At 44.7% G+C, this 12,065-nt stretch overlaps 3 protein-coding genes across 4 annotated transcripts; 1 reads left to right on the top strand and 2 right to left on the bottom strand.

Annotated features, from left to right (window-relative positions):
* Positions 1-496: 496 nt before the first annotated feature.
* Positions 497-4,451, bottom strand: LOC139374690 (E3 ubiquitin-protein ligase Topors-like). Of its 2 annotated transcripts, none has more exons than XM_071115756.1 (2): positions 4,262-4,451; positions 497-3,548 (listed from the first exon to the last, which is right to left on the bottom strand). In XM_071115756.1, exon 2 carries the CDS (start codon positions 3,537-3,539, stop codon positions 825-827), a length of 2,715 nt encoding a protein of 904 aa, XP_070971857.1. In that variant the 5' UTR covers positions 3,540-3,548; positions 4,262-4,451; the 3' UTR covers positions 497-824. The 2 variants fall into 2 exon arrangements, with proteins under 2 accessions (XP_070971857.1, XP_070971858.1); XM_071115757.1 differs by having other exon boundaries at positions 4,399-4,445.
* Positions 4,452-5,343: 892 nt separating this feature from the next.
* LOC139374117 (NADH dehydrogenase [ubiquinone] 1 beta subcomplex subunit 6-like) lies at positions 5,344-7,985 on the bottom strand. The gene is made up of 4 exons (XM_071115113.1): positions 7,724-7,985; positions 7,250-7,342; positions 6,686-6,730; positions 5,344-5,506 (listed from the first exon to the last, which is right to left on the bottom strand). Exons 1-4 carry the CDS (start codon positions 7,901-7,903, stop codon positions 5,441-5,443), a joined length of 384 nt encoding a protein of 127 aa, XP_070971214.1. The 5' UTR covers positions 7,904-7,985; the 3' UTR covers positions 5,344-5,440.
* A 3,370-nt stretch (positions 7,986-11,355) lies between these two features.
* Positions 11,356-12,042, top strand: LOC139375534 (transmembrane protein 215-like). The gene has a single exon (XM_071117364.1). It carries the CDS (start codon positions 11,356-11,358, stop codon positions 12,040-12,042), a length of 687 nt encoding a protein of 228 aa, XP_070973465.1.
* The last annotated feature ends 23 nt before the right edge of the window (positions 12,043-12,065 follow it).

Raw genomic sequence — 12,065 nt, 5'->3', positions numbered from 1 at the left:
ACATGCTAAAATCGCCACTCTTGTCTTGTCCCAACAGCTTAGCATCATTTTTATCAAATCTCAAATGAAAAGCAACCGTGCCCACTCAGATAAGCCTAATCTAATGGGGACATTATGATACTTCTTACTTTCAAAATGTTTGTTATTGCACCACTGGCAAGTTGATGTTCCTTTATCACACTAGAATCAGCTTCAGTAACATGTTAGCATCTTAATCGTAGTAGCATCTGTAAGGTTCTAGAACGCTCATGCCATCCACATGAAAGGATACCCACTCAGGCAGTAACCATTACATATGTGGCCTCCAACGACGAGCCACTGGCCAATGCTGACTTATTCAATATCAGCTGTTGATTTCAGTTTTGAAACATTTATTACTATTTACAACTCCACAGTTACAACAACAGTCTTTCCCATTCCCATATTGATTTATTGGCTAGTATTAAGAGCAGTTTTCCATCAGATTACAAGAACAGCAGGTAGACAAGGTGTTTGGTTTCAACACAACGGTACAAGCCACATCAGCTTTATTGCCCATGTTATCCCTGAGAATGATGCATAGAAATGAATGACTGATAAGAAATTAGTTGAAGTATTTTATACAAATACTTTTTAAATGTAGGCCTTTACAGACAGTCACTGTAAATAAGACAAATAAAACCCAATCTTTGACCCCCTTTTTTTTTTAACCTCATACAGCAAAGTGGCACATCCCAAATGAAAGAGCACCTTTTGGCAGAACAGTACATAACATCCTACATAGTGAGGTGTAAAACTAACTTTTAAAGGTAAATTAAATGTCTTCCTACCCACCGAGGCCAGCATTATGATTCTTCCAAAAAATGACTTGTGTTGTCATTTGAAGGGCTATGAGAGTTCGCCTCATCCGCAGAGGCAGATTGGGACAGAACCCCCTCACTATGTGTGGGTGTGTCAGAAGCAGCAGCAACATTTATAGGAGGCTTGGCCTCCAGCACTCCACTGTCCAGACCCACAGGTGGAATCTGCTGTTCCCAGTCTTGTAACATGGACTCTAGCAGGCCAGAGTCTGCAGGGTTGCCTGTGGTGGTGGTTGTGCTAGGCGCTAGCACGCTGTTGCTTGTGCTGCTGCTTACCGGGCAGGTGTGGTTAGCATCGTTAGCGCCTTCGGCAGTATGTTGGTCACTGTCGCTGTCTATGGTGATGACAGTGGGCGAGTGTTTCCTGGACCCTGTGCGCTCTTTGCTCCTGTGCCTCTTGCCCTTCTTCTTGTGCTTCTTCTTCTTCTTCTGGTGCTTCCTGGTTTGCTCCGAGGAGCTGCCCTCAAAGATGATCTCCACGCTGAGGCTCCTGCTCCTCTTCCCCCCAGACTTCTCCTTGGACTTCCTGTGACGCTTCTCTTTGCTCTTCTTCTTGTCTTTCACATAGGACGAGGTGGTGGAGGAGGGAGGCTCGTCGAGGGCTTTGGAGGACTGGTCTTTGGGGGAAGGTTCCTCCAGGTGTCTCGATTTGTACTTTCTCTTCCCGCTGGGCTTCTCGTGACGAGACTTCCTGTGAGCGCCGGACGGCGAACAGGTGCTGGAACGACTTCTGGAGCGCCTCTTATCCCGCCGGTGGGAATCAGGACTCTGGCTCGGGGACCTGCAATCGATGCTCCTGTGTGAGCTGGAGTAGTAGGACCTCCTCTCTGTGTAGAGCGTGGCACTGCTGTCCCTCTCACTCTCCCGGCTGTAGTAGTGCCAGTGATAGGAGTGTGACGATGAGTCGTGGCTGCGGCCTGATCGGCTGCTATCTTTATTGTCCCTCGTCTTCTCCCATTTAGTGTGGGAGCGGTCGCGGCTTTGGGAGCGTGACTGCCTCCTGCCTCTGGACAGAGTGCTGTCGCTGTTGATGGAGATAGCCGGGCTCTTGGTCGAGCGGCTGCGGTCGGCGCTCCTGGACCTCCTCCCCCGGTCTCTGCTTCTCGACCGTGGCCTCTCTCTAGATCTATCTCGACTGTGACATCTCCTGCCGTCTTTCTCAGTTTGTCCTCTGTTTTTGCTTGCTGACTTACTGGATGATGTCTCACATCTAATTGAGGGTGAGGTGTTACGTCTCTCCTTGGAGCACGATACATCTTGCTTCCTTTCCACCCCCTCTGCCTTCCCAGGACATTGGCCTTGAGAGGAGGCGGGGCTAAGGCTGGTGAAGCGGATGTGTTGAAGCAGCCTGGGCACTTCATCTTTGATCTCCTCCAGAACAGACTCCTCTGAGTCAGAGGACAGCTTGACCAGCTCCGGAGTCCTTTCAGCAAGGGGTTTTACAAAGCCCACAATGATGCAATCCTCATCGCCAGAGGAGGTACACGCCTGTCCGTCCTTGTCGGTTTTCACCCAAGCAGAGTCTGCAGTCAGGCGAGGGGCCTTTGGCTGTAACACTGCTCCGCACTCCTCCCCCACACTGCTCTCTGAGTCAGAGTCTCTGATGGATAGCAGCAGGGCCCTGGTGGGTTCTGTTGTGGAGTACGAAGGTCCGGGTGTCTCGTCGTCCCATGTTGACTGGCTCAGGGCGCCCCCGGACATGGGATCCAGCTCCACAGAATCGCCCTCCTCCTCATCCTCGGAGATGGCAATCACCGAGGAGTTGGAGCTGCTGCCCTCGTCCGAGGACGGCGCAGGGCAGTCGTAGACAGCATGCTGGTCGTAGGCCTCCATGTTGAAGGGTGCTCGGGCGAAGTTGACAAACTCATGCAGGAAGTGATCGGTGCGGGCCTGGAGGAAAGGCTGCAGCTCCTCGTGGATGGCCCGGTCCTCCATGTCATAGCGGGTGATGCGGGACATGATAATGTGCTGCACGATGTTGACCAGGGAGCCGTGAGCGCCGTACAGCACCACCAGCTCTCTCTTCAGCCAGGGCAACAGGCGGTGCAGGCAGGCCGGGTTCTTCTGAAAGAACTCCGCCGAGATGTCCCGGGAACGGCCACCGTCTCGCACGCTCCGCACTCGCACCCCTCGCCGGTAGAGCGCCCGTCTGAACTTGATCATCTCCTGCTCACGGAGGCTGCGCACGGTCCGGCCCTCGCTTTCTGCCCGCCTCCTGGCCGCCAGGCGCGCCATCATGCGGCGGAGGCCTCGGTCCTGTCGAGGAGGGGGGGAAGCCCCCGTTAGGGCCTCGAACATGACCCCGTTGTCGGGGGGAGGGGATGTTCTTCTCTGGTCCTGCCGACGCGCCCCCGTCAGCGTGGTGCGGTAGCGGAACCGTTCCCCTGCGAAACTCCCAAAGGAACCGTTCTCCGTGGGCCGCAGGTCATACTTCTTGAAGTCCTTCTCTGATTGTATACTGTGATAGATAGAGTTGAATGGCTGCTTGCATAGCGGGCACTCAGCTTTGTTCTTGGACCACTCGTGGATGCAGCGGAAGCAGAACTTGTGCAAGCAGAGATCGAGGTAGGCCATGTTGTTGAATCGGTCCAGACAGATGGGGCACTTAGAGTCTGGAGACGCCTCGGCAGACAAAACCTCAGAGGACTTGTCCAGGGCACTCTTCTTGCGTAGCCGTAAGGTCATCTTTGCTGCTGCCATGGTGATAGTCTAGGGAAGAAAATATTGCCTCATGTTAAACAGTGTTTTCAATAAAGGGACACAACACAGCACCGACTTTGTTCAAACTTAATTTTCTGTAATATACTGTCACTAGCTAGGCCCATTGGCAGATGCAGAGACAACTCTTTCATCTACACACCCTTACATATAATTTCAAAGGTGTTAATTCAACCTGCAAACAGGGAAGAATTTTGCAAGAGGAGCATCTAAACATTTTGTCATTATCCAATGTGTTACATAATCAGAACACTATAATAATAAAGATTGTACAGGGGTCACAGCTAACTGTGTCAGAGCCATTTAGCCACATTGACCATGGATGGCAAAATGACTGTCAACCAATTTCAACAGAATCTTACAATTAGCTCACCACAGTTGTAAAATGATAATAAAGCCCAATAACTTCCCATGTAATGTTATATTACTTGAACGTGTCTTTTACTTGGTACGGTTAACGTTAGCCAGCTCGATAGATAACTTTAGCAGCTACGTTAGCTGTTCTGACTCATCTAGGGTTGGACAGTGAACACTCATAATGGTTGACTTTGGCCCTAATCTCTGACCGATAATCCTGACAAGAAATTATGTATTCATGACATGTTTGTGAGTCTGAATTGTGATAAATGACAGCTTGGGTAAATTAGCAAAATAGCTTTCAGCTAGCCAGCTTTCAGCTAGCCATCTTTCGTCCCTTTGCTTACCCAAAAAAAAGCCGGGGATCCGAGGCAAATGTCTAGGAATCCTGTCGGCGACAACACTCAAGACCTCTCATATTATCTTTTCATATTTCACTATTTCCATATGTACTAAAGAGAAGTAAATTAATTTAGTTGTTTACCACACTCTTTGGAGTTGGCCTCCTGTTTCATACCGTGATGTAATGCTACATTTAAAAAAAAAAACGCAAAGGATGATGGTATACTGGAGGGTGTTGACCTTCCGCTTTGGAGTGAAGTACTTTTTTTATGGTCTCGTGCGCCACCTATTGACAGTAACTTTTAACACAGAGGATGAATTATCTGGAAAGCAACCTAATCTGGACATAGACGACAGTAGTGTACTAATAAACCATAGCCATCCATAATATACAAACATCAAATATGATTATGAGTTTGGTTACACTATTGGTTACTTGTGTCAAATCGTTTGCAAAGCTCTTATTTTAAACGTTTAAACAGAGGGTAGTGTGAACGGCCCAATACATCACTGAGGCCAAGCTTTCTGCCATCCAGGACCACTATACCAGGAAGGCCCTAAAAATTGTCAGACTCCAGCTACCCTAGTCATAGACCGTTCTCTCTGCTAGCGCACAGCAAGCAGTACCGGAGCGCCAAGTCTAGGTCCAAGAAGCTTCTAAACAGCTTCTACCCCTAAGCCATAATACTCCTGAACACCTAATCAAATGGCTACCCAGACTTTTTGTATTGACCCCCCCCCCCCCCTTTTACACCACTGCTACTCTGTTGTTATCATCTATGCATAGTCACTTTAATAAGTGCCCCCACACATTGACTCTGTATCGGTACCCCCCCTGTATATAGTCTCGCTATTGTCATTTTACTGCTGCTCTTTAATTACTTGTTACTTTTATTTCTTATTCTTATCTGTATTTTTTTTAACTGCATTGTTGGTTAAGGGCTCGTAAGTAAGCATTTCACTGTACCCGTTGTATTCGGCACCTGTGACTAATACATTTGGATTGAAACACTGGATCTGAATTAGTCAAATAAATGCAGCACTCTTTCCCCCACATTCTTGTCCAAATATACTTCTCTGACATGTATTAGTATTGTAAATATTATTTAATGACATATACATAAAGTTTTTTTACAACAGGGCAGGGACAAAAAGACTGTGTAATTCTTTCAACTATGTCTTCTTCAGTGGTGACCATGGCTCTCTGGGAGGTCTGGAACAACCTCTCCCGTCTCCAAGATGGTGTCGCCCTGAACACAGACAGGGAAAATTAACAGATAATGAAAGAGTCAGTTGCTAGATGTCCCTACTCTTTCATTGCAAGGTCTAGGAAAGCTGTCTGGGAATCCAGGGCTTTTGTGGTCCGTGGTAGCTCAGTTGGTAGAGCATGACTATTGTAACACCAGGGTAGTGGGTTCAATTCTCAGGATTGCCCATATGTAAAATGTATGCACGCATGACCGTAAGTCGCTTTGGATAAAAGCATCTGCTAAAATACATTATTTTGTGTTACCATAGTAGGCCACAATTACAGTGCAGTTTATATATAAGCTACACTGCAATTCAGTTCTTTACTGTAAACTGCCAAAGTGCACCATTGTGTCACATGCATCTGTTAATAAATCTATAAGCAATAAATCACATTTTATTGGTCACATATACACATGGTTAGCAGATGTTACTGCAAATGTAGCGAAATGCTTGTGCTTCTAGTTCCGACAATGCAGCAATATCTAACAAGAAATCGAACAATTCCACAACAAAACCTAATACACACACATCTAAGTCTGATATCCAGTAGTTCTTCCCGGCTGTACGTAATAACACTTAAGATTTTCTGGGCTAACAATGTAAGAAATAACACATAAAAAACAAAACACGGCAAAGCTTCCTAAGGACTAGAAGTGAGGTGACCCTCTGTCGGCGCCATCTTGTCCAATCATCAATACAAAAGGAAAGGGAAAGGGGGATACCTAGTCAGTTGTTCAACTGAAATATGTCGTCCGTATTTAACCCAACCCACTGGGTACAGATGGCAGTTCAACATCTACTTTTGATTTACATTTGGTTGAGTTGTCAACTAATATGAATTTAATGTGAAATCAACCAAAAATGTCACCCAGTCATGTAGGTTAAAAGTTAGGTGAAAAAAATACAAAATTCCCTAATGACTTTTGCAAAACCAATTAGTTTTCCATGTTGACATTTGCATTTCTCGGTTGAAATGACATGGAAACAATGTATGTTTCAACCTGTTTTTGCCCAGTGGGCAGTGAATCCACTGTAACACTAAGAGCCAGTTCACAGACACAGATTAATCGTATTCTGGACTAAAAAGCACTTACAATGGAGATTCTTCATTGTATGTGCTTTTTCATACAGGACTAGGCTTAATCGTGTTCCTGTAACAACACATGAGATGTACTTACAGGGAACAGTCTGGGCTTCAGCTCCACGATGCCATAGGGCTTTTTCTGTGACAAACACAAGCAGGACAGGTCAATGTTTTAGATTGAATTGAAGACTCTTCTATGACACATGCATGATACAACTTTCAATAGAGCAGGTATAGTGAATGAACACCAACAACACAGGGCTAAAAACTGCAATCCACTACTGTATAATAACATTTCATAAATCGATGCACAATTAACTTTGAACATCCAAGGTCAAACACATGATCAGTCTCCTTGACCATTAGGTCTCAGCCTTTTAAATCAAGACCTGTCTGTCTAGGCAGTAGGTCAAGGGAAAGCATTAGCAATGCTGATTTTTGAGTGACACAGCCTGGCATTTCATGTCTGATTTAGAGCTGGGAGGCCTGGTGTTTTAAATCGAACCAATTAGGCCTGTGAGGTGGTTGGAAGAATCCAGGTGGTATCTGGTTGGGCCAAAAATCCTCTTACACTAAAGGAACAGGTTTTCCTAACAACAACATTACTACATGAATGAAAAGACAATATAATTGTTGGTGTTGAATTGATTGAACTTACAGCAACATGATACTTCACATAATAATGCACAACCCAGGCAGGGATCAGCAACCGGGTCAAGGCGAACACTCCACCAGTGTAGACTTTGTAGGTCTGGAAAGAGAGCAACACAAAGGGGACGTGTGTCACAAATGTTAACAGGTGTTGTTGATTTCTTGCTGACAACAGTTGATGCACTTTTTCGGTACAACTACTAGTTAGCAACATGCCAGTAGCTATGTTACATTCAGGTTGGCAGTGGCACAGGTGACTGGCATCACACCAAGCATGAGAATACTAGTCAATGTGGCTATGGTAACTAGTGACGACCCATGCAACTGGCTAGGCTAGCTAGTAAGCAGTAACACCGACGTCTCAAAACAAAAACATAGCACGTAGCTATCACAAATACTAGCTAGTTCGTCATTCTAATCCAATTCACACAGTGTTGTTCGTTGATATAGTACAATGAAATGGCCAAAATGATGAACTCACGTAAAGTCTCCACAGGGTCTTCGGTTCCAGAAAGCCAGCCCAGAATTTTGCCACCGGCCCGGGGGCTGTCTTTGGCAGCACGGGCTCTCTGGGACTGAGCTCTTGGTCCTTCAGCCATTTCCTCCTGAGGTTTGAAATCTGCTCTACGCGGAGCTTTTCGTCTGCTGTGTAACCAGTCATGATTAAGAAGGGCTAGTTCTTATTTTCTTGATATTCAACCTCACTACAATGACACCATGGAGGACACCGCCATGGAGTGCACCGCCAAAACTCACGAAGAAGAAAACAGTCAACGACAACGGTAACTACACATTTCCCCCCTTGGCTGAGTGTGTGAGTGACATCTACGGGACTGGAGGAGGAAACAAAACAGGGATTTTTCATGATCACTGATTTCTCTGATGCCTTGTGCAAAATATGCTACACACAATTGCTTACTACATTTTTTTACATTCATCCAAAATGAAGGAAACTCTGTATTATGTATCCATATGCTTTTTACTATAATGGTAAATGTCTTTGTGAATTGCTATTAAGATGTCATAAACAGTGAATGATAATGAGTTTTCTGTTTGGATGCGGTTGCAGCATTATAAACTGTTGTCACCATATGACCATTCTACCACTGTCCCGAGGGCATAAGCAAGTCCTCAATCAATTGTATTTTATAAAGCCCTTTTTACACAAGCAGTTGTCACAAAGTGCTTACAGATACCCAGCCTAAAACCCCAAAGAGCAAACAATGCAGTTGTAGAAGCACAGTGGCTAGGACAAACTGTAATCTAATTTGTGCCCAGTATAGACTGGTGAGGTGTGAAACCTTAGCTATCATCAAACATTATTGCTTCAGAGGGCTTTTTCAATCATTAGTCATAACACTTAAAATACGAGCTGAAATGTTTGACATTTGTACATAATATGGGTTATATAAGGACTAGTTATAATGTGATGTATTATCAATAGTTAGTGATACAGTATAGTCAACTGTCTTGATCATCAATTTGTTAAGCAAACTATATCAATGTCTTCTGAAATATAGTGGACTTTATCAACACATCCACAAAATCATTCATCCGTATGTGATGCAGAGTGTAACAGAGTAGGTCAACTAGTGTGTAAGTTGCCATCAATACATAAATCAATGAACAGAAATAGTGTGCTCTCCTGACAGTAGTACTACAGCCAAATATATAGTTGAGTGTTCCCTCCATTCCCCGTACTGGGTTGTAAAACAACATGATTGCTTTCTGATGACGGACAGTGTCGAAATACTCACGACATTAAAAATATATAAAATACGGATATTTTATGTCACTCATCAAATAAAACCACTGACATGTCCATCTGAAATGTCTCTCTTTTCTTATTAGAATTATGAATTTATTTCCAACTGACCATAGGCTTATATATAGGCTTATATATATTGGAATATATAGGCTTATATATTCCAAGTACAGAGGACATAAAGGCTTGACGTAAACTCTGTTTCAAGTGGACTTTTCCCCATTGAAACTGATGTGTGTTGTCTTTGCATTTGGATCCGATTGAAATAAGATCTACTCCAAATCAGATACGCTGTGACGGCTTTACATGTGTACAGAACGCGCCCAAGCATAAATCAATAGTGATTTATTTTAGTAGCATATCATAAGAATTGGCATTATCCAACGAAAGATATGCACCAGTCCTGTCTATGAAATGCATTGGGAATTGTTTTCAAACCAGAGTCATTTAAATGACACAGGCCCCAAATTATGCATCATTAACAGTGTCATATGCAGAGATAGTTTAGTAAACTGATAAGCCTTTCATCAGAGTCCATGAGGATTTGCACAATATAGACTTATATCAGGCGGAATTCCGAGGCCACCAAGTGTACAGTAATCCAACCTGCAGCTTCTATCTAAACCACACACTAATCAAGTGGCTGTGGTGCAACCTAACCCAAGTGTTCCGTTCCTTGCAGGAAGTTGGCACTCGCCCCGATGAGTGCCGAAGAAACCACAGAAGGTTGACGAGAGCGGATACAACCCCAATAGCAGTTAGATTAGGAGAATGGCCTCTCCTCCACCTTTATCAGTGTATGTCTCCTCTGTGTGTATACAGCTTCTCTATGAGAAGTATATACTATATATATATATATATATATATATATATATATATATCTTACTTTTGGACTTTGACTCTTACAGCATATTAGGAAAAAGTGAAAAAATAAAAGGTTTGTTGTAGATGTAGGATCTTTATTCAATCACCCTGTTGCAGGAGAACGTTCCTGCAATGCAGGAAATTAAAAACGTGTAGTTTTCCACTTTGAAATTTCAGACTTGATGTGTCAACCCCTACAAAATGTCCATTAACTATAATCCACATAATAATTCTAATTTCCTCTTGCTGCAGGATATTTTCCTGCTGTAGCAGACTGTCTCATATTAAAGATCCTACATCTGTAGGTCAGAGTTGTTAGAGCGATAGTGCCATTGACTTCAGAGTAAAACATGATAAAGAAAACATTACAGTGGCAATCAAACCAGGCTCTCTTTAGTTGCATGCACATCAATGAACCCATGACCCTTTCCGTGTATTTTTCCAAAACATTTTGATACCCCAAGGATGACTCCCCATGCACAAGCAAAGGGACACACCCAGTTTTGATTTACAGCAAGGGGCTGGTTTTGCTACCGCCCTCCTATCATGTATCACTCAAATACGAGACCATTGAAGGAGCATCTCCGACTCCCCCATATGCATCAGACAGCACTGGGGGAATTGGCGTCTTCCTCTCTCACTAGTAGAAGCTTGACCCATGTCAAAACATCTTCCCTTGAAATGGGGGCCAGGACACACCCCGAAGCCATTTAAATCAAAGTCCAGAATTAGGTTCATAGGAGGTATCGTCATCTGTTGGACCAAGGTTAGACCCAGAGAGCTGATCTCGTTCTCTATATATTTGTTTGTGGTTTGGGTAAGGCACACTGTGTCTCTTGGCTAGAACCACAGAGCAGATGGAAGTGTTCGGGATGACTTTCATTCCACCTCTAGTAAGTCAGATCCTGTTCTAAAGGGTACGTGTCCATCTTCAACCTCCCTAGACTGTCTCCAAACACACAACCAACCACAGTTATATCTAGACAGACTTCATCAGGCGATGCAGCACAGACCAACTACACCCAGCCTTTCCATTGAATGAATCATTCATAAAGTGTGAATATAATTCATGTTTGATAGAGGTTTTTCTACTAATTCAAAAGTGACTATTTTCTGAGTAGTTCAAGTGACTTGCAAAGGAAAACTGCAATTTACTTTTTGACAGGGGAAAGTTTATACTTCAGTGAATATGGCAGTTGCCTACCACCATTTGTTATGAAGTGGAGAAGGTAAGTACAACACAAACTAGTGCTGTGTAATAGTTAAGAAAGAGAGCTGAAGGCATGACATGCCTGGTTGAAAAGTGTGTTAATTAGACACTCAATGCCATTTGAGTGATCGACAGATTGCATGCGCCCGACATGTCCCATCTTGTGAGTGGATTAGGGTTAGGGTTAGACTCTGGAATACAGTGTTACAAGAGGACTGTGAGGAGTGTACCGTCTCGAAGTGAGCAAACTCAGTGACGTGGAGGGCTGGACACCATGAGGGTCGACGACATGAACCCCCGCACAGGGATGGTGGTGGCCATCAGCAGCCCCTTACTGTTCTTTGGCTTCATGTTCACCATGTCGGGCATAAAGGGAGAGACCCTGGGCGGGATCCATCTCATCGCCATTGGACCTGCCATCTGCCTCCCAGGGGTGGTGGCTATCATTCTGGCTAACAGAACCAACGGCTGCACCAAGTTCCCCACCCGGCGCCAATGTCTCAACTGCCTCTGTCGCAAGTGTAGGAGGAGGAAGCAGATGCCTAGAACCAAAGAGTCTTCCAGGGTGGCCAGAGACTCAGAGGAGCCTGATGGGGACAAGAGGACTGAGACTGGGTATAGATCTGGGGCTGGAGCAGACTCTGTATCCATTACCATTACAACAGTGAAGGAGTCTGGTCATCTGATCAATAAAGTGAACCACAACCATGATGAGGTGCGACGCTACCCAGCTAGTGCCTTGATGGCCATGGCAGGTGCCCCTAACTACAGTATCTATGATAGTAAGTCCTACTCTATGGACAGTCACTGTGGGGCCTATAGTAGTAAGGTGCATCGTGTGCCTCAGCAGCAGCGGAACAGTTTTGTGGTGTACTACGAGGGAGACTTCTCTCCGTACGGACCCGGTCACTGCTACACCAAACTCAGAGATTTTATGTGGGGCATAGAGACTGTGGTCTAAGTGTGGATACTGAAGCCTACTGG

The sequence above is a fragment of the Oncorhynchus clarkii genome, chromosome 19, assembly GCF_045791955.1.
Source record: "Oncorhynchus clarkii lewisi isolate Uvic-CL-2024 chromosome 19, UVic_Ocla_1.0, whole genome shotgun sequence".
Classification (NCBI taxonomy): domain Eukaryota; kingdom Metazoa; phylum Chordata; class Actinopteri; order Salmoniformes; family Salmonidae; genus Oncorhynchus; species Oncorhynchus clarkii.
This window is presented reverse-complemented; position numbering and strand designations above follow the sequence as displayed.

Bases quoted from the DNA above. Each gene is read 5' to 3' on its own strand.
- LOC139374690 (XM_071115756.1), bottom strand. From the start codon at position 3,539: ATGGCAGCAGCAAAGATGACCTTACGGCTACGCAAGAAGAGTGCCCTG.
- LOC139374117 (XM_071115113.1), bottom strand. From the start codon at position 7,903: ATGACTGGTTACACAGCAGACGAAAAGCTCCGCGTAGAGCAGATTTCA. The intron at 6,731-7,249 runs GTAAGTTCAATC...TGTTTGTCACAG, and splicing joins ATGTGAAGTATCATGTTGCT to AAAAAGCCCTATGGCATCGT. The intron at 5,507-6,685 runs GTAAGTACATCT...GTCTGTGTTCAG, and splicing joins TGAAGCCCAGACTGTTCCCT to GGCGACACCATCTTGGAGAC.
- LOC139375534 (XM_071117364.1), top strand. From the start codon at position 11,356: ATGAGGGTCGACGACATGAACCCCCGCACAGGGATGGTGGTGGCCATC.